We start from the raw sequence: 25654 nt of genomic DNA on the forward strand, positions 1-25654 counted from the left end.
TCATCCCAGATTAACAACACTATTTTATTCCACCAGTCAGCACTAGTTAGCAGAGCCCAAAAGCAGTGTTCCATGAAAAAAATGTATGGGAAGTCTCTGCTTAATTTCAAACTTCCTTTTTGCAGGTGGCCTTAGTGCTCTGGTTTTGAAATCATAGTATGAATATAGATGTGCTGTTTACATTCATTACTATGAGGACTGAGAGATCACAAGCATTTCTCCTCCATGCAGCCTGACAATGGTTTGAACATGGCACAGTTCAGCCATGTTCAAGGCACTCTCAGAATGGGCAGTTCAGTGGTCTGACTTTTTTGAAAAACTGGCAATCAACAGGTATTGCTTAATTTTTTTGTATTTAATTTAAATTTTAATAGATTATAACTGTAGGCCATAACATAGGTTGTAAATTTCCAATTATCGGGTAAATTTTCATATTTATTGCCAATAAAGAAAAAATGTATTTAATTTAAGAAACGGATTAAAAATTGAGGTTTTTTTATTTTAAATAAATAATCAACAATCTTTATCCACCTGCTCAGTAGAAACTCTGCCACAAGACACACCTGACCAAGCAGTCTCCCCTCATTAGTTTGTGGTTACACTTAAACCCCATCCCACCACCACCTAGATGTGAAAGAGACATACAAAACAGGTGAAAAAGGATAAATTGTTAAATTTATTATACATAAAGTTATAAAATATACACAAAACTGAGGGGGAGAAATCACTGTTATCACTTTAATCTCTAACCTTCAGCATTACTACTACTAACAACTAGCTCTTATATTGCATTTTTCATCCATAGATCTCAAAGCATTTTACCAATAGCAGGTAAGATAGTAGATAAAATACTTCAGGACACAAAAATTGTGTTCAGAACACAATTGTGATTTAAGCTATCAGTGTTGTGGGATTGTATGTAACTTCTTTTACAGGATATGCAAATGCACCTACTTGGGTAATGCAGGAACTAAGCCTTTTGAAGCTTCACTCTGAGAAGGAAATACGGTACCTATTCACAGTCTCTTCAAAGACCAAAACTGGATAAAGGAGAGACTCACCTATTCATGACTTTATGTGCTTGTTCTGAGCTGAAGCTGTGATGGATGAACTTGTGACCACAGGGAAAATTCTTCTGTGGGGTTCAAAGGACTAATCACCAAACAGAGCTCTTGCTGGAGTGAGGGAGTGATCTCTAGTAAGCTTACTAGCATAACTGTAGGTTTTTATTATTTTTAATATTTTTTTCTTGAAATGCTTATACAGTAACTCCTCACTTAACGTCCTCCTGCTTAACGTTGTTTCGAAGTTATGTCACTGCTCCATTAGGGAACATGCTTGTTTAAAGTTGTGCAATGTTCCCTTATAACGTCGTTTGGCTGACTTTATAAGGGAGCATTGCACAAGTTCCTCTTCTCCGCCTCCTCCCCCTCCCTCCCAGTGCTTCCCCCGCCGCCAAACATATGTTTGGCAGCGCTTAGGACTTTCTAGGAGGGAGTGAAGGAGGGAGCGAATGAGTAGGAAAGCTGCCCCTCCCCGGCAGGCAGGACCACCCAAAATGCAGAGGCTTTAGGGGCTGCAGGGCCTTGGGCTAAAGGGGCCTTGGCCTGCAGCTCTAAAGTCCCTTTCGTAATGTAGTCATGCGAGCATGGGCCGGAGGACTCAGGAGGAGCAGGGGCAGCTGTGCAGCCAGTGGCCTGAGAGAAGCGGTGCTTTCCCCTTCAAAGCCAGCTGGAGAGAATCTCAGAATTGTGGCTGCCAGAATCACGGCCACGGGAGTGGGGCCACGCTGCACAGAGCCACCTGCACACCCCTTGCATCAAACAGGAGCTGCCCCAGGTAAGTGCTCTGCACCTCCTGCCTGCCCCAGCCCTGAGCCTCCTCCTACACCCCCACCCTGAGCGCCCTCCCACACCCTAACTCCCAGAACCTGCACCCCCAGACCTCAGCCCCAGGAAGAGAATGGAGAAAAAATAAGGGGGGGCAGGAGAAGATGAGAGAATGCTCCCCCCATGGGGGGGGGGCAAAAATGACGCTGAGCACAGGGCCCCACTAACTCTAAATCCACCACTGGTAGGAGGGGGAGGAGCGGGGAAGCGCCGTGTCTCTGCTCCTCCCTCTCCCTTGCAGAAAGTCCTATGCCTAAGTGCTGCCAAACAACTGTTTGGCAGCAGGGAAGCACTGGGAGGAAGGGGGAGGAGTGGGGATGCAGCAGGGAAGAGGTGGAGTGGGGGTGAGAAGAGGCGGGCCTGGAGTGGAGCAGGCATGGGAAGAGGCAGGCCTGGAGCATCCCCTGACAAAGTCAGCACCTGTTCTTTGGGGGGGAGCTGCTGCTGCGCAAGGTGCTTCCTAGCGTCCTTGCCTGTCTCATTGTCTGCAGCCTGCGTGGGATAAGCCAGGGGCACCTCCCCAGCACAGCACAGTACAGTATATAATGCCTTTTGTCTGCCCAAAAAAATTCCTTGGAACCTAACCCCCCACATTTACATTAAATCTTATGGGAAAATTGGATTCATTTAACATTGTTTCACTTAAAGTTGCATTTTTCAGGAACATAACTACAACCTTAAGTGAGGAGTTACTGTACCTTAAGAATAACTGTACTTGATTAAAAAGAGCTGAGGGTAACTTAACTGTGACAATAACATTGTTTACTATCTTTGAAGAGCAAAGCAAAGCAAAGCAGGCTGACTTTGTTAGAGAATTCACAGTATAAGCAGGGAGCTGTGCAGTCTGCAGCTAGGAGGCTAGAGTGGGTGCTCTTGCTAGCCCAGAGGAGGAATACAGGTGCAGTTGCCCTGTATTGTGACACTGAACACCTGAGCCATAAAACAGCTAATGAAGAGGAAAGGGAGGGGAAACCAAAAAGGAGGTTGAGCAAACTCTTGAGGGCTGAAGCTGTATGGATAGTGAAGGAGGAATTCTCAACCCTGAATATTACAAACAGAAGTCCAAGAAGTGCAAATCTTCAAAGACCCTTATATTATGCATCTTAATTTTGTAAAAGAGAGCAAAGGTTTGCCTCCAATGCTGCCCAAATACCATTACAACATGTGCTTTAGAAATAGCAAGGTTAGCAAAACTTAAGAGGGGAAATAGCACAAAACTTGAATGTTTGAGGAAGGTAGGAAAACTAAAGGAAAGATCTAGTGGCTTGTTTAATTTTTTAACTTTAAGTCCAGTCCAAGGTAACTGGTGCCATAACTGCAGATCATGGTTATAAATCCTTGCATTATAACAAAATACCTAATGGAGACCAGAAAAATGAAATCTTTGCTAACAGACAGGGGGAAGACTGAATATGAAGAAACCAACCGTAAAATTTAAAAACAAACAAAAAAACGTATTTCCTTTGATGTGGAAGTTTTTATGGGTGGTGACTGAAATGTGTTTTTTTAGAAGACTAACACCAGGTCTAGGGTTTGTTTTAGATCATATTGCCTTTGCCTTTTTGTTATTACACATCAGCCCGATCGTCTAGCACTTATTGCTTGGAAGGGGTGCGATCACTTGTACACAGATCCGCCGCGTAACATCTACTGCCTGGTGCCTATGGGACAAGCCTGCAGAGTTACTACAGCGATTATCGACCCCTCTCCCGGACGCAGAGCTACAGCCTCCTCCAGCGGTCTCCATGGCCTCCTCCCAACAGCCGCGGCGGGGCGAAGGGAGACGCGACAGTGTAACAGGGCAAAGCCCCGCTCAGGTGTCCGGGCCCCTACCCAGCCTGGGGAAGGGAGGCAGGGCCTGCGGGAGCCCCATAGCGCGGGGGTGTTGGGCAGGCCGGGGGGTGCGGACCTGAAGGCGTCTCTGCCCTATTTTCCTGGGCACAAAGGCAGACTCCCGGGGCCTGCCGCGGAAGGCCGGGCGCGCAGGCAGCCCTCAGCGAACAGAAGGCGCACCGGCCCCAAGCTAGGAGGGGAAGGACTGTTCCGCCCCGGGAGCCGCCCGAAGCCCCTGGGAGCCGGCCTCGCCCTCACCTTGAAGGGGTTGTTGAGGTCCGGGTCCGCGAAGGGGTTACTGTCGAAGTCCGACATGGCGGGGGCGGGCGGGCGCTGTGATCACCGGGCGGCGGCGGCTCCACTCCAGCGCCCCACAATCTACCCCCGAACCGGTATCACAAGCAGATCCGGCCTAGGTCCCGCCCCTTGCCCGAGCAGCCAGCCAGCGAGATCCAAAATGGCTGCTCTGGAAGTGAGGTCTTCGGCGAGGCAATACCATCTGTACGCCTGGAAAGGGGACGCTACATACAGCGCTGCATCCTCTCACTGAGTGCAGTCGTTAGCTTGACTAAATGTTCAGAGCTGCTAATAACCTACAGCAGGATGAAACTAGCACTGGATGAAAAAATAGTGATCTGTGCTTTGCTGATGATATTGACTTAATTAGATCATTGTAAGAAGAGATGCAAAAATTGCTAGAAAGAGTAGTAGTTGGAGCAGAGAAGTTAGGGCTAAAGATATCGCCTGAGAAGACAATTGTGACATATGAGGCTGTTGATAAAGCAAAGATAATCCTACCCAAATCTAGAGGCGGTATGATGAGCTCTCCACATATTTGGGTAGTATTACTACAAAGGACAGTAAACAGAGAGATCTGGGACATGTACCTCAAAAGCAGCACCCTGGAACCTCCCTATTCACCACTGTCATATAATTATGTTTTTTTACAAGGCTTGTCTTGTGAGGTATCATTTTAAAAGTCTTGATCTGTTGAACAATAATATCCTGCTGAATTGTATGTACTATCATTGTATGTGAAGTTATGAAGTTTTACTCTGTGTGTGTCTGTCTTTGAAATATTTTGTGAGGCTGGAAACACCCACACCCAGCCTTTCAGGTATAACAATGGAGTAGCCAGACAGCATTAATGGCTCATCAACACCTATCAAGAAAAGAATCCACCATCCTAGAGATCTATTGGACGAGGTATGGGGGCAGACTAACCACCTCACAGCAAATATCTTTCCAGCAAGCTGAAAGAAAGTATAAAAGAGGTCATATGACATCATCACTTGGCCTCTCTCCCCCTCCAACTCAACATCTGGAGGAATATCAGGAGAACAAATACTTTGAACTGAGGTAGGTGGTCTCAAAGCATTCCAGCCTATACATTGAGGATCTATGATCCATTTGTACCCTGTGTCAGGGTGAGACATTACTTGGTTTAAATCCTGTTTAATTTGTAGAACTCAGACTGCAAATTTATTTTTATTGCTTAGGGAACCAACTTTAATCTTTACACATGCTGTTTATATTTGCTTAAAAAAATCTGTAGTTAATATCTATTTTATAATTTTACCTAAAACAGCATGTTTTCATTAATGTGCTTTGGAAATCTCAGCTCAGTTTACAAAGGCTAGCTTGTGTCCTCTCCCATCAAGATGGGGTATACTGAATAATGAACTTGCACTGGCCAAGGGGAGGGATCTGGCTGGAGCGTCTCTGCTGCTGGTTCATGAGTGGTTGGGAGATCATTCATGTAACTCAGTTGGGTGTGTCCCTGCCTGTGGATGTCTAAGTGCAGTACCTGTCAGATGTTTGTGGCTTAACACAGCATCACCATAGGAGAGCACACCAGGGTGATAGGACAGCAGTCCCTCAGTTCAGGTTGCACCTTGGGGAATCAGTCACAAGATCTAGCTTAGAAGTTGCTGCTCTACTACCACTCAGACACATTTGGAGCAGCAAAAGGTATTACTATGAAGGGTAAGATTAAATTGCTGTGATCTCATCTGCAGCTTGCTATATGAACATAAGATATGGATGCTAAAGAAACAGGACAGTAAGATGCTTTGAAGTGAAGTGGGAGTGGTGTGTGTTGCTATACCTTATACACAAACAAGTAAAAATGTCACCACCCTAATTTACAGGGTAAGTAGAGTGCTTCCTGTTACCAAAACAATCAGATGTCTTACAAACTTAAGTTTTCTTCATGAGGGTTGGAGAAGCAAAGGAAAGTTGCAGATGCAAGTTTTACTGGGACTGATACTGAAATAGAGGGACCTGTATCAAATGATGTTCAGTGATGGGGCTGATTGGACAGGATATAGTATGGTGCACTTGTCAAGGCTGTATGAACACTGCTGACCAATGTCTCCCAGGTGTTGTCTTTACTGTTCATTGTGATGTGACTTTATGGTGCTTTACATTACGAGAATAATAAAAAGAACCACCACTTCTGCTTATCCAGATGCATATTCACCTAGTGGTGACAGGTTTCAGTGGTAGCTGGGTCAGTCTGTACCAGCAAAAGTTTAAGGTGCCACAAGGACTAACATTTATTTGGGCATAAGCTTTCTGCATTTACATCTGATGAAGTGGGTTCTAGCCCATGCAAGCTTATGCCTTTAGTGGCATGGTCACCCACTCCTGCCCTGAGAGGGCTGGGGCTATGAGCTAAAGGCTCACTGATGGGGCATGGCCTGCTGCAGCTGCTTCCCCAGTCAGACTGCAGCTGGCCCTATAAAAGCCAGTGAAGCCAAGAGCTGAAAGGACCCTCACTCTAGCTCTTGAGGGAGAAGGGCCTGGTTGCCAAGGAGCTGACAAAAGGTACCTAGAATGGAGCAGGGCTGGGGAAAAAGGGTAGAGGAGCTGGGAGCTCCAGCCTGGAAACCCCCCCAGACTGCAGGCCTTGGTAAAGGCTGGAAAGGGTATGGGGTTGCAGGGGTAGCCCAAGGGTAGGCAGAGGCAGCAGGTCCAAACTCCCCTTGCTGGTAATGAGTGGCATTTACACTGCAGTCTGCCCTAGTGAACGGGGCTAGATCAAGACTGGCAGTAGCTATAGTCTGAGGTGAGGAAGGGATAGAGGGTGGGGGTTCCCCAGGGAGGGGAGACCCAGATCTGTGAGGGTACTGCCAGGGGGAAGTACCCTGGCCTGAAAGGGGTACTGGGGTCCACGAGGGACTTGGGCCCAGTAGCAGGTGGGACACAGGCTTGCAGAAGGTGCTCTGGAGGCTAGAAACACTAGTTCCCCAGGATGACCAGCAGGAGGTGGTGAAGGGGTGAGTCCCATCCAGTGACAATGCCCAAATAAATTTGTTAGTCTCTAAGGTGCTACAAAGACTCCTCATTTTCCCCACCACCACCACCTGCTTACTCCCAAGCAGTGGACCACAATACTGGAGGTGGGAGCTCTGAATCTAGAAAAGGAAAGACTGGAGAACAGCATTACCAAGAATGTTGCCTGACATACAGCCCTCTATAAGTGCAGAGAGGCACATGTAAGGCAGCTACCTGTATTACTCCAGGGAGAATTCTGCACCAGAAATTTAAAAATTCTGTATATTTTGTCAAAAACAATATAATCATGCCAGTTTTAGTTATTTTGGTAATTTCAAAATGTCACCAAGTATGCCTATAACAATACAGACAAGATTCAGGAAATGTTTGACAAATAGATTCCTTACTAGGCATATTAATACAGAACTTCTGTATTGTAGTTTAAATGAATTACTCAAACATTTCCTGCCTCCTTCAGAAGCAGTGCAAAGGCTTGGTGAAGTCAGGGATAATGGAGGATAGGGGGATGGGTAGGGGGAAGTGATTTTTGGGAAGGAGCTTGGGAATGAAAGTAGAGGGTTGTTTGATGCAGGTGGGCAAAGTATGGAATTTTTTTTTTTGGAGGGGAAGGAATCGGAGGTTCCCCTACATAGACCCTGGCTGACCCTTAGCCTCTCTGTCAGGCACATCTGCCCTTGTTCCCATGTGTCACTGCATCCCCATTTTCCATTCAGCCATGCATATCTGCGCATCCCCATGTGGCCCTGCACCTCCACTCCTATTCAACCACTGACTCAATGGTGTCACTCCACTAGCTCCTGCGCCCCCACCCCAATCTGTGTGACCCCCAGCAACTCACCTATGTTACTGATGTGTGTCCTGGTAAGCTTTTAAATTAAAAAAAAGAGACGTTTCTATATGCCTGCTAATAATGCTTTTACCTTAAGAATGAAGGTGCTTGCTTAGAAAGAGCTGTGTGGTAACTTGTAATTGCTGCCAATACACTGTTGAAACCAAAGGACAGGCACTGGCCTGATAGGAATATCACAATGCAAGGCAGGGGTCTGGGCAGCCTTAAAATCCTCTGGTCAGAAGGAAGTAGGAAGCTAAACAGGAGTCTGATATCTGAGAACTAACCTGAAGATTAATCATTCCTGATGACTCCCAAGAAGTCTGATCAGTTGACCAGTCACTAGATTAGTGTGGTAAAGAAAACAGTATGATGTTTGGTTTAACTGGGATGGGTGCAACTCTGATAGCTGTGGGGGTTTTTTTTTAATAAAGAAAATTAGAAACAAAGAGGGGCTTTCAGGGATTCTATGTAAATCCCATGCAACTCAAATGATCAGATGGTCATCTATCCCCAAGGGTGAGGTCCTATAGATGGAGACTGTACCTCCCTTGAATAACTGCTTCTCTTGGAATCTAAGTGTTCATAGAGGAATTATAAAGGTTTAAGGTTCAGCAAAGCAGAGTGTTATTTGGGGACTTATTTACATGCTATTTAAATGAAGGGATATGCAGGAGACAGGAGGATCTAGGGAACTGATGAGAAATAACTATGAAAGTTTACAAACAATATCAGGCCATATTTAGGCACACAAGTTATGGATACAACATAATGAGAAGTGAGGCATTTGCCACACAAGGGTTCATACCAAACAGCCAAAGAACCACATTACGTTCAAGTCTTTCCATAGGCTAAAGTAAATAGTTATCAATAGCTCTTCCCTGTAAAGTAAGATTTTTGAACCTCAAGGGGTTAAGTGTCATTAAAAGAACTGGCAGAACTAGATAACCCATTCCTATTTTACAATCAAAAAGGGCAAATTGTGGGCATGAATTGGAATTGGTTCCAGCAGTCAATTTGCTTCAGCCAAAGAGGAGTTGGCATACATTTGCTAAACATGTACCTTTTCACATTAAAGATCAATTTAAGGATAAAGATAGTTTAAAAGGGAACAGTTAGTGTATGCTCCCAAAAGCAAAACACTTAAAGATTTTTTTTAAATATTGCAACATCATGGGGAAGGGAAAAATTTATACTTGAAGGCAACTGATTGTACGTGCCTCCCTCCCACCCCAGAGAAAGATCTGATAGACAAGATTGATAAGGAAACAGGTGCAGCATTAACCTTTCTATACCAGCAATTCAGTCTTTAGATTGCTAGAGAAAATTGCATCCAGGGGAACAAGTGTATACAGTGTATTCACACTCATTTATATGTTACAAGATATTCAGTGTTAGTTTTTAAAGCCTTAATGAAGTAGGCAAGATCTACAGAAGTTGGCCCCATTACATAGTCACATCGTGCGCCATTGGAAGTAATATTTGGTACTGAGATGGGTCCTAAAGAATTCTTTCAAAAAAAGTGACCTTTATCCTAGGAAAAAAAAACATCGGGCTAGGTCTACACTGGCACTTTTGTTGCTAAAATGTCTGCCGCTCAGGTGTATGAAAAGATACCCCTTGAATGACAAGTTTTAACAAAGTGCTGATGTGATCTGCAATCCCAGTGATAAAGTTACTGCCCCTTGTTGGAGTTGGTTTCATTGTGTCACCGGGAAAGAGTGGCCATACAGCGTACCTTACAACAGCATGGCTGTAGCAGCAAAGCCGTGGCATGGCAAGTTGTGCAGTGTAGACATAACTTGCTATAACTCAGGCTAACAAGGAATTGTTAAATACTTAAACAAAATAAAGGTAGCTGCTTCTGATAGAAGACCTAAAGCAGTATTTAGGAGTCAATTAATAAGCAGAACTTAAAGAATATAAAGAGCTCACATTAAAACTAGAAAAGGAAATAAGTTTAGATTCATAAAGAGGGTATAACCACCAATATTAGGGGGAAAATGGAATGTTTGACAGATTACAACTGAAAAAAGCCATTAAGTATACAAAGCCGACGTATGAAGGAAATAAGTTACTGGCTCAAAGGGATTCAAAAGCAGCATCTTCCACCAATTTAAATAAAATTTAAAAGAAAGAGTCAGCAAGATAGCATAGCGCACTACTGTGTGTAACTACCAGTACTTATGATAGAAGTCTCTGTACTTCAGATACTCCAAGATCAGATGCTATTCAAAAATATCAGGCTCACTAAAGATACATGAAATCAACTATAATAGAAGAAGAAATCTTTGAGACAGTAACAAGTATGAAGAGTGATGACTTTCCAGCTGAACTTTGAGATATTTAAGGATATCAGTAGGGCTCTTGAGGGATACCTCTAATCATATGCTATTCTGTTAGTTCATGGGAGACCCTCCCCTATGGGAAAAAAAATGAACTTTTGTTCTCACTAAAGCTGGAAGAGACTATCTTGGGCTGTTCTTACTGGCCCATGTCACTACATAATCATGATAAAGTTTTTAGCAAGAACACCAGCTAACCAACTGTAGTCCATGCACTCAGTTTATATAAACCCAGATCCAACCAGATTAGTTAAGGATAGTCATATTTGTAGAGTTCTTGAGTCATTCATAGTGCTGGAGGAGAGTCCATTTCTTTTGGAATCACTTGATGCAGAGAAAGCTTCTGAAAGAGTGGAGTGGAACTTTGTTGAAAGTCCTGTCCCATATGGATGTTGGTGCTTAAATGGATAACTGATCTTTATACCAGTCCCAAAGCAGCTGCATAAGTCACTGGGGTGGTCTCTCCTGTTCAAATTATGCTGGGGGACTAGGCAGGATTGTCCAGTCTCTTTATCCACAATGGCCATGGGACCTCTTGCACAGAAAATAAAATTAGTCTTTATCACAGGAATAAAACTGCAGGAACGTATCAGAACATTATATGCTGATGACATTTTTATCTAATCCAAATGTTTCCCTAGAATTAATACCCAAGGAAATCTAGAACTTCAAAAAGCATCTGACCTTAATACATTTATTGTTTACTTTAGAGTCTGAGAAGTCATCCCTCCAGAATACATTTGAGTAAAAGTTACAGGTGACCAGAGATCTTCATATTATTGGGGACATCCTGATATTAGGAACTTGTATGCAACTAACCCCGCTCACTCCACCCCTGAAAAAATTGTTTCCCCCCCCCACACTTGCCATCTGATTACCCTTGTAAAAGAGCAATACATTCTGTAAAATTCCTAGAAATTCAAATCCACAAAGAAGATAGAAGGGCTGTAGATTTAAAAAGTCAAATCACTACTTCAGCAAAATGAAAAGTGATTTTGAGTGCTGGGGGAAAAAACATGCAATTTCTCGGCTGGGAAGAACCACAGTCAAAATGACTTTTTGCCAGCAAGGCCTTTCTTGTTTCAGAGTCATCCTGTAATCTCCCAGATTAAATTATTGCAGAAATACAGAGAACCTTAGACTTTATATGGAAAAAGACAACCAAGAATGAGTGCAGATACTTTGTACAGACTCATTTAAAAAGAGGGGACAAGCTATTCCAAATATTATACAATACTTTGAGCCAGCTGCTTTGATAGCAATAGTGGATTGGGGCTGCTCTAATCCAGCCAAACACTGGTTTGTTTGTTTTTTTTAAACTAATCAGACTGTAGTGATATAACTATTGCTATGTTACCATTAATTAATAAAAACCCCAGAAACATATACACTCTTTAGCAAAGGCTGCTCCACAGGTTTGGAAATAGATGAACTTTGCCTCACCAGTGACCCCCATTGCAAATAATCCAGGTTTTAACCTAAATCATACGCCAGAAAGTTTTAAAGATTGAGCGAGTCCCAGAATACATATGGCTGTCCATCATAGAAAATCCCCACACCACTAGCAAAATTAGAAATTTAAACTAACCTTAACTGGCCCACTCTCTTGGTGCCAAGTGCTGTCAAGTAGGCATTTTGGAATTTTCTTTAAGTGCCTAAATCCCTTTTGAAAAGGAATTTAGGCTTCCAAATTAGATTAGATATTGCTCTGCTCAACATTGCAATGCCTAATACTCTTAAAAACCCAGGCCTACATTTTATTAGCTTTTCTAAAAAGTTGTTTTATACAGAAAGCTTACTTTAACAGAAGCAATGGCTTCTGGTTGATTAGGAAACAAAGTTGACTAATTTTTTAAATCAATCTTTGCCCTAATAAAGAAATGTCCATATGTGACACTAGACAAAGTTAACCCAGAAGGATGGGGTTTGATCTGGAAAAGATGACTTGCAATGTCATGATGAAACAGTATCTTGAAGCAGCTTCAATTTTAACCTCACTCAGGTTGTTCTTTTTCTAGAAAACTAAATGAGGATAAACTGACCACCATATTTGGGTCGGGAAGGAGTTTTCCTCCAGGGTAGATTGGCAGAGGCCCTGGAGGTTTTTAACCTTCCTCTGCAGCATGGGGCACGGGTCACTTGCTGGGGGATTCTCTGCAGCTCGAGGTCTTCAAACCACAATTTGAGGACTTCATTAACTCAGACATAGGTTAGGGGTTTGTTATTGAAGTGGATGTGAGCGATTCTGTGGCCTGCATTGTGCAGGAGGTCAGACTAGATGATCATAATAGTCCCTTCTGACCTTAAAGTCTGAGAAATTATGCAAGGAGATTTTATGTACAGAGTGGACATGTCCAGTCATTAAAATGTATTGGGATGCAATCCATAACCAAATGTTACAAGTCACTGGATTTATTATAAAATTATCTTTTGGTAATCCTCCTAAGGATTTCTAGCAGAAACAGTCACACTCAAAGAATTAATCTCATCTGCTAGATAGCCTCACATGGAAAAAAGTGTCCAAGACTAGAGGAATGATTAAAATAGAAATGAGGTGTTATTATGGGGGCAGGGGAAAATTTTGTAGCAGCAAAACAGACAGGGACAAAAGAAATACCTCACTATTTGGTTACCATTCATTCAATACTCAGATGAGTTATATTCACCTGTGAAAAGCCAGCATACCTGTCTGATTTTTTTTAAATGCCAAAATTTGATACACACTAGGTTTGATAAATGAACAGTCAGTTTCACTCAATTTAATGACTTAAAAAAGCCACCAGAAGCAACACTTCCTGGATAGTGTAAAGAGGCTGTATCACTACTGTGACAAAGTTCTGTCTTTGACACCATGGGTCCTGCATTTCCTGGCAGATTAGAGGCTCACTGTGACCCTTCATGTAGCCCTTCTCTCTCTAGAGGCAAGGGTCACAGCTTCCTGAGCCATTTTCATCATACGCCAACAGAGGTAAGGAGAAGCAATCCTCCATCACAGTCTGTCTCCCAGTCTCAGTGATTAATCAGGGAGGGAGGGCAGGGGGGAGCCTGGGCCCACCCTCTACTCCAGGCTCCAGCCCAGGGGCCTTAAAATTAGCAGCTATGGTAGCTGACTTTTGGAAATAGGACATGTACAATTCCCTGGGCCACTTCCCCACAGCAGCCGCCACTCAATAATCTTCTTCACTATTATCTCAGGGCCTCCTTCCTTGTACCTGATATAGATTCATACTGCTTCATTCTTCCAACAGCACAACTCACTCCTAACACCCATGCCTCATTGACTAGCTGGGAGACTTAACTAGTTCCAGCCAGCCCTTGATTGGCTTCAGATGTCCCAATCAATCTAGCTATCTTAATTGGCCCCAGGTGTCTTGATTAACCTGGAGCAACTGCCATTTGGTTACCATGGTACCAGGGATTTGTTTAGCCTGGGGCTAATATACTTGTTCCTCACTGCTTTACTGTAGCCATCTGGCCTTGCCCCATCACACTACATAGTTTCTCTAAAGAAAAAAGATCACTAATTATTTTCTTTCAGGTATTTACATGGGACTGATTTGTAAACTTGTTAAAAAACTTACTAAGCAACTAGTTTTAAAAAGAAGCCTGTCTCATGAGAGCTAGAAGGACTGTCAGCTAGTTAAATCAAGTTTTACTATACATTTTAAAAACAGAAATTCCATGGGGGGGAACAAATTGCTGTTGGGAATGTAAACTCACAAGGGTCCAGAAATTCCAACTTAACCACACAGTTTTTCCTGGTTTCCAGCTGAAGTTCTCTGAAACACTCACATGATTTCCATTCAAAACCATAGACCAACTTAAGCTTGTGACTTTGTCCCAAGTTTTTAGCAATAAAGCCTGAAAGCAGGCAAGTTTGTCATTTTGATTTCACATGGTTTCAGCAATTGAAACCTCATGCTTATGCCAAGCTTCTTTGAAATCCCCCAACAAGCACATCTGTTCGACAAGACAATCATTGCTCCAGTTTTCATGCCATGAATAATTACCGAAATGCAACAGGAGAACAGATTTAGGCCAGAGTTGGATAAATATATCCATTGCTACTGTCAGGGAAAGCTATGGGATTAAAACTAGCTATCCAAACCTCAGATCCTACTTGGAGCCATCAGATATCTGAAAAGTATTCCTAAAAAAATAGGAAGACAAGCATTATTATTTGAACTTTTTAGGAAAAGCAACTGACTTATTTGCTGAACCTTCATTAAGCAGGTTCATTAACCTTCTTTACCTAATCAGGAGAGGGTTGGCTCCCTCTTCCTGGAAAAGAAAGCCTTTGGTGGGTCAAACAGCTTTTGCTTAAGCTGTGTTATTTAAAGAAGGAGCTACTTAACAAGCAGTGTGACAATTCTGCCACTGCTCAGGAACTTAGTTCATTTCCCCCCCCCCCCCCCAATTTACTCCAATGCTTCTGCCAAACTATTCTGTACTCTGGGAGTCTGTTCCAACCCATCTCACACAGACTGCACTCACCCCTTTTCCAAATTCCCCTGCCACACATACCATAAAAAAAGCAAGACACTTACTTTAAAATACCCCTATGGGGGTGTGTGTGTATGTGTCTACTCCAAAAAGTGACTTTTTTGTACAAATAGCATTATGGGATTCCGTATTTATTACTTCTGACTTCCAAATTCAGCCTGCTCTGTTTGCAAGGAAAAAGTTTACCTGAAAGTTTTGTTTGTGGCACACAACAGTAGGTCTTCTGCAGTTCAAAAGTTGTTAGTACACAGGAAATGTATTGAGTCAGAAGGTGCCATTATTACATTGGAAAGAGACAAAGTATAATTGGATCTTAAACTTTTATCTGCAAACTAAAGAAGAATAAAACAGCCATGCACTTTCTCCAGCTCCCTGAAATTCCACTCCAATGTCCCTGCCTGTGAAGTACACACAGCATTTGAGAAGTGTTTAGTGGTTGATAAAGAACTGTTTAGACTTTTTTTTAAAGGGACATTTACTAAAGCATTGTAGAAATGCTTGGAAAATGCTTTTATCAAATTCATGTTTTTAAACAAAAACTTAAACATGTATGTGGGAAAGACAGCTTGAGAAGTGTTAATAAGCACGTCAACTGCTTAGTAACTACATGAGAAATGTTAAACTATCTACATTGACATAGGTATTCAATCCAAGGCTAGGATGACTAAACAGTTCAAGGCAATGCCAACTATTTGAGTTGAACCACAGCTAAAGACAAAATATTCTCAGTAACAAGTACAACTCACATTAAAATCAATGAGCATTGCACTGGTGCCAGAGCGCAGAATGTCTCTTTCCAAACCTTTTCCAGAGAGGGTCATTTCCACCATCACTACTTTTGACAAAGGCCTGGTCTACATGAGGAAATTAGGTCAGTATAATTATGTTGCTATGGGGTGTGACAATCCACATCTGAGTGATGCATTTAAACCGACCTAGCCCATGCTACAGATAGCACTAGTGCAGTCCTTGGCCTAGTTGTAATCCCTTGTCTAGCTTTGACCTCCACTCCAACCACAGGGGAGACTGGAGAGGCAACACCTGACAGTAACCCCCAAGTCACAACACTGTCTTAAAAAAATAATTTAAGCAACAGCTGGGGATCTTTTAATCTGCCTTTTAGATTTTGAGCTTTAAAGTTACAATTGCATCATTTTTTCAAGCTTTTTCTGCAACCATGAGAGAGAGAGAGACTTTTTTTTAAATGGAAGCTAACAATCTCACTTAATCACAACCCTCCAGGGGCTAAGGCTTTAAGAAAAGCCTTGATCATCACAATATCATGATAAAACCTCATCTGATGCCTATTCTGTTCTGATCCACATTAAATTCCAAATTCTGATGCATCAGATTTCATATAGCTACACTCTTAACCATCATGTCACTGATGTAACTAGATTTCTGTTTTTTAGTATGTTACTTTATATTGTGCTTTGTTCTTTTAAAAAAATACATTGACAACTCACATGCCTCCAAAAATAAAGTGACAAATGAAGTAATGAAAGATATGACAGTCATAACTACAGTACATGGCTAAATTGAAAAGTAAAAAACCTCACTCACATTGGCTTGCCTGTCTTAATTGGACAGAGATATCTCATGGCTTTGCAGTAGATATTGTTAAAGGAAAATTACATTATGTAGATCCCTGTTGAACACCTAGGCATTATTTAAATAATGACACTTCATCTAGAGAATTAGCTTTCTCCTAAGCAATTAAATAGCTGTCCTTCACATTCTTCAGGTTTCTAAATTGTCTTTCAATATCTTCATCAGTACATATTAGCCACCCACATTAATTGCTCAGGCAAGTTGTACAATGACTCCTTTCCAGGGTTACAGCTGAGTGCATCATGTAAAGTAGAAGATGATTTTGATCAACAGGGGTAAATATTAAGTACTTATTCTCAAAGCAGCCCAGATGGGTTATTGCTGGTGTTATTAGAGATAGCTATATATCTGATCTGAGAACCAAATAAAATATGTTAAACATATGGGTCATTGTAACAGAGTGTGTGCTACTCACCATTCAGCAATGCCTCCTCATGGCTCATCTGGGGAATTAGCTCCCCACTGTCCACACCCCATCCTCAGGGCCAGCTCCAGGGTTTTTGCTGCCCCAAGCAGCAGGGGGAGAAGAAAAAAAAAAAAGCCATGATTGCAATCGGCAGCAGCTCCACCACACCACTTGCTTCTTCGGCAGCAATTCAGTGGCCAGTCCTTCCTTCCAAGAGGGACCCACTGCCAAATTGCCACCAAAGAGCCCAATGTGCTGCCCCTTCCCCTTGGCCACCCTAAGCACCTGCTTGCTGAGCTGGTACCTAGAGCCAGCCCTACCCATCCTCCAATTGCTCAGTCCCTTGGCTCCCACGCTCTCTGCAGCCCCCTCTTCTCTTGCTGGTCAAGAGCTACAGTGTCTCTCCTTTGTGGCTTAGCTCTCCCGATAAGTCAGACTCTTCTTCCCCTTCCTGAGGGTCTTGTCTCAGAGTCTCACTCCACAAAGTCTCAGGCAGTTTCCACATCTACTGTGCTGACTGCACCACTCCCACAGTGGCTTGCAGGGGAACCTAGGCCCACCCCCATAACAGGTTCCAATCCAACCCAAGCCAGCAGTCCAATTCTGAATGCTCCCAGACTTCACTGCTCTTTCCATAGAGCACTTCCCACACTCCAATTTCACACTCCTACTCCCACCTTATACCAAGTATGTGACTACAGACTTTCTTGCTATAACCTTCTGCTGCCAGCTGCCTGGCTTTATAGAAGCCCTGCCTGTTTCTGCCAGGTGAGCTTCATCCTCAATTAAGCCTCATTGCATCCTAGCTCCCCTTCAGGTGCAGTTATGGCTAATGGGCCTCTCTTGCCTAGATTAACCCCTCCAGAGCTAGTGGGGGGGTGACTGCCCCATCACAGTTATATAAAAAGATTTGCTTAACAAAGAAATACATGTTAAAATGCAGGGGAAAATGAAAAGTTTATATGGTTCTGTAAAATCTCCCTAGAATCCTGAATTAATCACTGGTTTGGAATGTAGACTCCCTGGGTTTCATTCAGATTTCAGTAGGAGTGCAGAGCAGATTCATAACATTTTGCAATCTTCATTTTGAGAGTGAGAACAGATAATTACATTAGAACCCTAAGCTCATGTGTTTCTTTAAATATTTTGAAGGAGGACTGCCAGGTTTAAAAATCGTGGGTCAAATCTCAGCTGGTATAAACTGTGTAGCTCCTTTGACTTCAATATGGCTAAAACAATCTAGGCCAACAGAGGAGCTGACCCTATATAGTGTATAGGTATTGTATGCCGTATTTTAAATAAGATTACGTTTTAAAATTTTATCAGTTTTTGTTGCCTTTTTTCATAGATCTAATAAAGACATAAAGGAAAATAAAATTAACAAATAAATGTAAAAATCGTAGAGAAAATGTATATATGTTTCCCATCTAATGCCATTACTCTTTCATTTACATCAAGTATGGGTTTTAAAACACCTGAGAGATAGACTTCAAGGTCAGAAAGGACCATTAGATCAGCTAATCTGATCTCCTGTATTACACAAGTGATAGAATTTCACGCAGTTACCCCTGTATTGAGCCCAATAAAGTTTGTTTAACTAAAGTATATTTTCCAGAAAGGCAAGCAGTCTTGATCTGAAAACAATAGGAGATAGAGAATCCACCACCTCTTTTGAAAGTTTGTTTCAGAGGTTAATTACCTGCACTGTTAACAATTTGTGCCTTATTTCTAGTTTAAATTTGTCTGGCTTTAACTTCAAGCCATTAGTCATTGTTAAGCTTTTCTTTGCTAGAATAAAGAGCCCTTTATTACTCCATATATTCTCTCAATGAAGGAATTTATATGCCATAATCAAGTTACCTCTCAGTCTTCTTATTGATAAGCTAAGTGGATTGAACTCTTTATGTCCCACACAGTATGTAATTTTCTCCTTGCATAATTTTTGTGGCTCTTTTCTGTACCCTCTCCAATTTTTCAACATACTTGTGGACATCAGAAAGGGACACTGTATTCCACTACTGTGATTGGTATTGGTATTGGAATAAGAACCTCAGCAATGCCATATACAGAGATAAAATCACTTCCCTACTCCTATTCACTACTCCCCTGTTTACATATCCAAGGATCACATTAACCCTTTTTTGCCACAGTATCACATGGGGAACTCGTGTTCAGTTGCTTGTCCACTATGACTCCTAAAATCCTTTTCAGAGTCAGTACTTTCCAGGACACAGTCCCCCATTCTGTATGTATGGCCTGCATTCCTTGTTCCTAGATGTACTACTTTTGTATTTGGCTATGTTAAAATGCATTTTGTTTGAACAGGCCCAGGTTACCAAGTGAACAAAAAATCCACAATATTTTCAGCAATGATTTTATATTCCAGGTTACACTGCTCTACAGCCAAAATGCTTCTGAAATAAATGTAGTCAAACTTTACTAATTCTGGGTCACTGAGAACGAAAATGATGCTTAAAATTGTTGATTGGCTCTAGTTTTCAACATATGCTATTGGGTTAGTATATACGACCCTTGACTTGGGAATAGCGGAGGATAAGTGAGTTATAAAGGGAAGGGATCTCAATTTAAACCAGAAATGACTAAAATACATCTTTGACTGGATCTATGAATAAATCTATGACTGGGTTTGGACAGTACTTGCTTTTTAGGCAAAACAATGAATGATGCAATCTGAAGCTGTTATTGCGTCATACATTATATGAATTGCATCATGTTATTCCTAGAAGTCATGGATGATGCAATCATAACGAAGCTTATATCACTCTGCTGAACAAATTGCCCTATATCAGCTCTAGAAATCATACAGTGTCGTGCTCTCTTATTTGTCAGTGTCTGATTTTGCAAAGGGACACATTTCTGTTTAGCCAAAGTGAGCAGAGATGCCTCGTACTTGTGTGAACAGTGCAGATAACTTCTGCTATGTTTGTGGTGAAGTGACTTTTGCATCACAAAAGCGCAATATAACCACTATGGTTAAGAAAGCCTATCACCTTTATTTTGGCTGCAAAATTGGAGATCAGGACAAGAGGTGGGCCCCACACATATGCTGCAACACATGTGCAACAAATCTTCACCAGTGGTTGAACAGGAAAAGGAAATCTATGCCTTTTGCAGTGCCAATGATTTGGAGAGAGCCAACAGATCATACCAGCAATTGTTACTTCTGCATGGTGCCTCCAGTTGGGAAAGGTGTGTCAAAGAAGAAAAAGTGGACTGTGCATTATCCAAACATTCCATCAGCTATACGCCCAGTACTCCACGGAGAAGGACTGCCGGTTCCTGATGCACCAGAATCATTCTCACTTGAGTCAGACGAGGAAGAGGATGAAACTTCTGGTCCTGAACCATCAATGTCACAGGACGCACATTTTCTCCCATCCTCCTCCTCTGAACCACACCTCATAATACAAGGTGAACTGAATGACCTTGTCAGGGATTTGGAACTACCCAAGAGTAAGGCAGAGCTGTTGGGCTCCAGACTACAGCAGTGGAATCTCCTGGCAGGTGATGTTAGGGTTTCCATGTTCCGTGGCCGTCAAAAGGATCTTGTCCCATTCTTCTTCATGGAAAGTGATCTTGTAGCCTGCAACAACATCGATGGTGTGATGGCAGCCCTCAACATCGTTCACGATCCAGATGAGTAGAGACGGTTCATTGATTCATCGAAGACGAGTCTTAAAGCTGTTTTACTGCATAATAGCAATGTTTTGCCATCAATTCCAGTTGGTCATGCAGTCCATATGAAGGAAACCTATGACAACATGAAACAACTTTTGAGGTGCATAAACTATGACCAACATCAGTGGCAGCTTTATGGCGATTTGAAGGTTGTTGCTCTCTTGCTTGGTCTGCAGACTGGATACACAAAGTACTGCTGTTTTCTCTGCGAATGGGATAGTCGTGCAAGAGATTCCCACTACATCAAGAAAGATTGGCCACTCCGACAGTCATTGGAGCCTGGGAGGAAAAGTGTTCAGCATCCACCACTTGTTGAATCAAGGAAGATTTTGTTACCACCCTTACACATCAAGCTGGGTCTGATGAAGAACTTTGTCAAGGCCATTGACAAAACACAAGCAGCTTTCAAGTACCTCTGTGGAAAATTTCCAAGGTTAAGTGAAGCTAAGATAAAGGAAGGTGTCTTTGTTGGTCCTCAGATTCATGAACTTCTTCGAGATGATGCATTTGACCATGCACTGCGTGGCAAGGAAAAGACGGCATGGAAAGCCTTCCAGTTAGTAGCAATAAATTTTCTCGGAAACAACAAGGCAGACAACTACAGGTTGTTGGTGGAAAACCTCCTCAAGGCATACAAAAGCCTTGGTTGCAACATGTCACTAAAGATACATTTTTTGCACTCTCATCTAGATTTTTTTCCACCGAACTGTGGAGCAATGAGCGACGAGCACGGCGAGCGATTTCACCAGGACATTGCAACAATGGAGAAACGCTATCAGAGCAAATGGAGCCCATCAATGCTTGCAGACTATTGCTGGACAGTGACAAGAGATGCTCCATTTAATGAATACAAGAGACAAGCCAAGAAGCGCCGAGTAGACACTGAATAGGACTAAACTATGTATATAATAGTTTTTTGCCTTTTGTTTCATAATACATTTTATTTATATAACCCTTTTGCTGATTTATAAAGTATTACATAAACAGGACAGGTGAAATATTATCATGTAAAGCAACCATAAACACATGAAAAGACCTAGGTTTACAATTTATTATTAAAACTCTACTATCTACACAATATACATAGACATAAAATGTAAAAACTTAAATATCTTAGAAACAGTAGCCAATCAGTTGTTTTAATTGTCATATTTGAATTCAGCACATCAAAATACATAATAAATAGCACATTTTATCTCTGAAGCAGACAACTTCTCAAAAATTGTAGACCAGTGTTATTGATGATAATGTTGAATAGGCCTAGTACCTGTGGAACCCCACTAGAAACATCCCTGTTCAGTGATAAATCCCCATTCACAACCACTTTCTGAGATGTCAGTTAGCCAGTTCTGAGTCCATTTAATGTGTGCTTTGCTGACAATGTATAGTGCTAATTTTTTAATCAGAATGTTATGTAGTACTTAGTCCAGGAGTCGGCAACCTTTCAGAAGTAGTGTGCCAAGTCTTCATTTATTCACTCTAATTTAAGGTTTCAAGTGCCGATAATACATTTTAACATTTTTAGAAGGTCTCTCTGTATAAGTCTATAAACTATTGTTGTATGTAAAGTAAACAAGTTTTTTTAAATGTTTAAAAAGCTTCATTTAAAATTAAATTAAAATGCAGATCTTATCAGTTTAGTGTGGTAGTTCTTAACCTGGGGTGCACGCACCCCATGGGGCAGGGCTGGTGCAAGGATATTTTGCGCCCTAGGCAAAACTTCCACCTTGCGACCCCTCCCACCCTTGCACATCGGTTCACTGAGGGGCAAATCACAATGAGCTTTATAGACCCCAGGAACCAGCCTGCCCAGGGGTTGCTCCCCAGACCAAGTTCCCCCCTCCCCGCCCCCTGAACTCCCCTGGAGGGTGCACAGCCCCCCCCCCCCACGAGCCCTCTCCACCCCACTCTGGTGGGCCCCGCCCCAAGTCTACTGACTGGCTTTGCCGGGCTTGGGACACTGCAGCAGCTCGGCAGGGAGGAGCCACCTTCCGAAGCCACCGGAGAGCCAGAGTGTCCTGCTTACAGCAGCAATGAGCCCCAGCCATAGAGGAGCTGGCACGGTGCAGGGGGGCAGCAGCCCTGCAAAGGCAGCGGTGCCGCTAGCGGGGAGCAGCCGTGCCCCCCCCAGGTTGTGGCCTGGCGCCCCCCCGGGGATTCCTACAGGCTGCAGTGGATATATGCGGGCGCCAGCCCCCACGTGCCCCGCCCCTCGCCTAGGGTTACCATATTTCAACAATCAAAAAAGAGGGGAGAGCCCTGCCCTAGCCCCGCCCCCATCCACTCCCTCCCACTTCCCACCCCGACTGCCCTGGTCAGAACCCGCAACCTCCCCCTGCTCCTTGTCCCCTGACTGCCACCTCCTGAGAACCCCCAACCCTAACTTCCCTTCTAGGACCCTACCCGTCCCCTGACTGCCCCAACCCTTATTCTCCCCCCCTCTCCCCCAGATAGACTCCCGGGAACTCCCACACCCCATCCAACCACTCCCCGCCCTCTGACAGGACCCCCAGAACTCCTGACCCATCCAACCCTCCGCCTGCTCCCTGACTGCCCCCCGGGACTCCCCTTACCATGCCCATGCCGATCAGACGCTGGCTCCATGTGGAGGCAAAACTCCACGTGGAGTGCTGAGGCAGTGGGGGAGGGGGGAGCTGCGGGAGGGGCAGCGGCGGCAGTGGCTCACACTTCCGGGAGCCGCAGAACCCGAGCGCGGTGAAGGGGAGCCGGGGGGCATGCCTGGCCGGGCTGTGGCCCAGTGCGCCCCCCTGGGGGGCTTCCGCAGTGGATGCATGCAGGCGGCGGTCCCTGTGCACCCCCCGGTTCCCCTCTCGCCGTGCTCTGTGGCTCCTGGGAGTGTGAGCTGCCGCCGCCCCTCCCGCAGCAGGCTCAGGGCCCTGCGCCCTGGCGGCTCACACTCCCAGGAGCTGCAGAACCTGAGCATGGTGAGAGGGAGCTGGGGGGCGCGCCTGCCGCTGGTCTGGGGTCTAGGCCACCCTCCCTGCTCAGCCTCCTGTCAGCCTGGGGTTCCGTTCACTCAGCTGAGTGGGGCCGGCGGCCGGGACTCCGTCTGGCAGCCGCATGCCAGGCAAAATGGGCTCGCTTGCCAAAGGTGGCATGCGTGCTGTAGGTTGCCGATCCCTGACTTAGTCAAATGGCCTACTAAATGGTAAGTGTATTATATCTATGCAGTTACCATTATCAACCAAATTTATAATCTCATCAAAATATAATCAGGTTTGTTTGACAAGATCTATTTTCCATAAAACCTTCATGACTGTCATTAATTATATTCTCATACTTTAATTCTTTATTGATTGAATCTCATAATCAATTTTTCCATTATTTTGCCTGGGATTGAGGTTATGCTAACTAATTTATAATTTCCCAGGTCATACTGTTTACCTTATTTGAATATTGGCACAATATTAGCAATCTTCCAGTCTTCTGGAATTTCCCCAATATTCCAAGATTTATTAAACATGAACATCATTGGGACAGAGATCTCCTCAATACAACTCTTTTAGGACTCTTGCATGCAAGTTATCTGGATTTACTGATTTAAAAATGTTTAGTCAACTGGTAGCAGAGGTTCATCTTGTTCAAAAGATGGGTAGCTCTATTCTGGAATAGTCAAAGCTTCTGAATGGCTTTCATGACTGTCCCAGGTACATACTATTACAATTGTCCCTCCAAGATTTTCTGCAATTTCATAGTCTTGGATAGCTTGGAGACTTGATAAAGACTGGAATATGGAACTTTCACTTGCAGGCCATTGGTTCTAATCTGTACCTACTTATAATTGTTTTGATCCTACTGATGACCTAAGGTGGCTGTTCAGTGGCCTATATGAAGTAGCCAGTTAGCTTCCACAACACAGAAACCACCAATTTAACATCTGTTTGACAATCTCAACAGACGACTATGGATTATAGACCCTATCCTGCTCTTTCTGAAGTCAAGAGGAGTTTTGCAATTGACTCAAATGAGAGCAAGACTGGGTTTATTATTAACATGGAAAATGAGTTACCCTAAAAATGGTCTATTTAGGTCAATGGCACAAATTGGCAGGGTCAGGAAAAGATTGCACTGCATTTCATCTACATACTGTGGGAATTGTCTTTCAATAAATTTACCTGTAGAAGGAAGAATAGACACAGGAGAATAGTTAACCAGGTTGGCTTATCCCATGAAAAAAAAACATATTCAAAGAAAGTGTAAACTAATCAAGTAGGTAGAAGTCTTCCTCAGTCTGCTAATATATAGAGAGAAAGGAGAAAAGTTACCTGTAGGTATTTCAACACTCATGATGTGGACACTGGGTATCAGCTTGGCACTCTCCATTTAGAACGCTAAGAACATCATTCCATAGTGCTTTGTAATTTTATTTGTAATTAGTTCCATAATGCACTTTAGTCTTGGAAATACAGGTGTACTGTATGGCAGCAGCATGGACTATAGGGTCTGATTCAACAGAGTTACTCCTGATTCTCATTGTTATAAATGAGAGTACAATCAGGCCAAGATCATTTAATATGGGCATGATTGGAATAGAAATTCAATACCATTCTCCAATGGGATTTATAGCGTTCTGAATGATAGAAATCAATAATTTGAAAATGGGGTCAGTGTGATAGTTTATATAATTAACCTCAAAGCCTTGAGTCCCTTTTTCTTGAGCCTTCTTCTAAGCCCTGGAAGGGAGATAGGGGACAGTGTATGAGGGCATCTGTTTCATTGCCAGGAACTGAGAGTTAGGTGAGCCACTAACATAGTGGAAGAAAAATGAATAGACAAGGATCCAGCATAGATTATGCAATACGGAGTGCAAACCAGTAATTTAGAGACAGGGTCATTTGATGTGTGTTTTTTTTTTAAACCTAGGATCTAATGGATAAACATTTAATTTTATCACTTATTTTTCTTTAGAAACTTTTATCTACAATTTGACTGCCAGTTGGAGCCATCACTTATCAGAATAACTTTACACTGGATCAGGATTGAGGTTCAAATTGGGGGAATGAGGAAGCACCAATGCAATTATAGGTAAACCTTTATTCTTACCTGCTTACATTTTAGGGTAAAAACAGACTAGATCAGGGTGCTGTTTGATTAAAGGCCATTCATGCATGTAAAATGCATATTTGGCATAAACATGTTCATTGTTCCCCAAGAATGTAACAAAAGGACCTCCCATGGCCATGTTTGAACTCAACATTAAAATGCACCATTAACCAAA

At 43.0% G+C, this 25654-nt stretch overlaps 1 protein-coding gene and 2 long non-coding RNA genes across 8 annotated transcripts in view; 1 reads left to right on the forward strand and 2 right to left on the reverse strand.

Annotated features, from left to right (window-relative positions):
• Positions 1 to 4193, reverse strand: part of SCAMP1 (secretory carrier membrane protein 1) — a 104023-nt gene extending 99830 nt beyond the window's left edge. For 4 of the 6 annotated variants that reach the window (XR_005600936.1, XR_005600935.1, XM_039545949.1 and 1 more), the window contains exon 1: positions 3981 to 4105. Coding sequence is in view for 3 of the 6 variants with exons in the window: in XM_039545949.1 (XP_039401883.1) it covers positions 3981 to 4037 (57 nt within the window). In the remaining 3 variants the exon portion in view is untranslated. Of the gene's footprint in view, positions 1 to 3980 lie in introns of all 6 variants that reach the window. The other 2 variants (XR_005600937.1, XM_039545951.1) reach the window with 2 other exon arrangements.
• On the forward strand, positions 1522 to 25463 carry LOC120408751. Its single transcript, XR_005600941.1, has 3 exons — positions 1522 to 1839; positions 3469 to 5081; positions 25345 to 25463. It is a non-coding gene; the product is annotated as an uncharacterized LOC120408751 (long non-coding RNA).
• Positions 8570 to 17448, reverse strand: LOC120408750. Its single transcript, XR_005600940.1, has 3 exons — positions 17394 to 17448; positions 16726 to 16813; positions 8570 to 10730 (listed from the first exon to the last, which is right to left on the reverse strand). It is a non-coding gene; the product is annotated as an uncharacterized LOC120408750 (long non-coding RNA).
• Positions 25464 to 25654: the final 191 nt, after the last annotated feature.

This window comes from Mauremys reevesii, linkage group 6 (genome assembly GCF_016161935.1).
Source record: "Mauremys reevesii isolate NIE-2019 linkage group 6, ASM1616193v1, whole genome shotgun sequence".
Taxonomy (NCBI): Eukaryota; Metazoa; Chordata; order Testudines; family Geoemydidae; genus Mauremys; species Mauremys reevesii.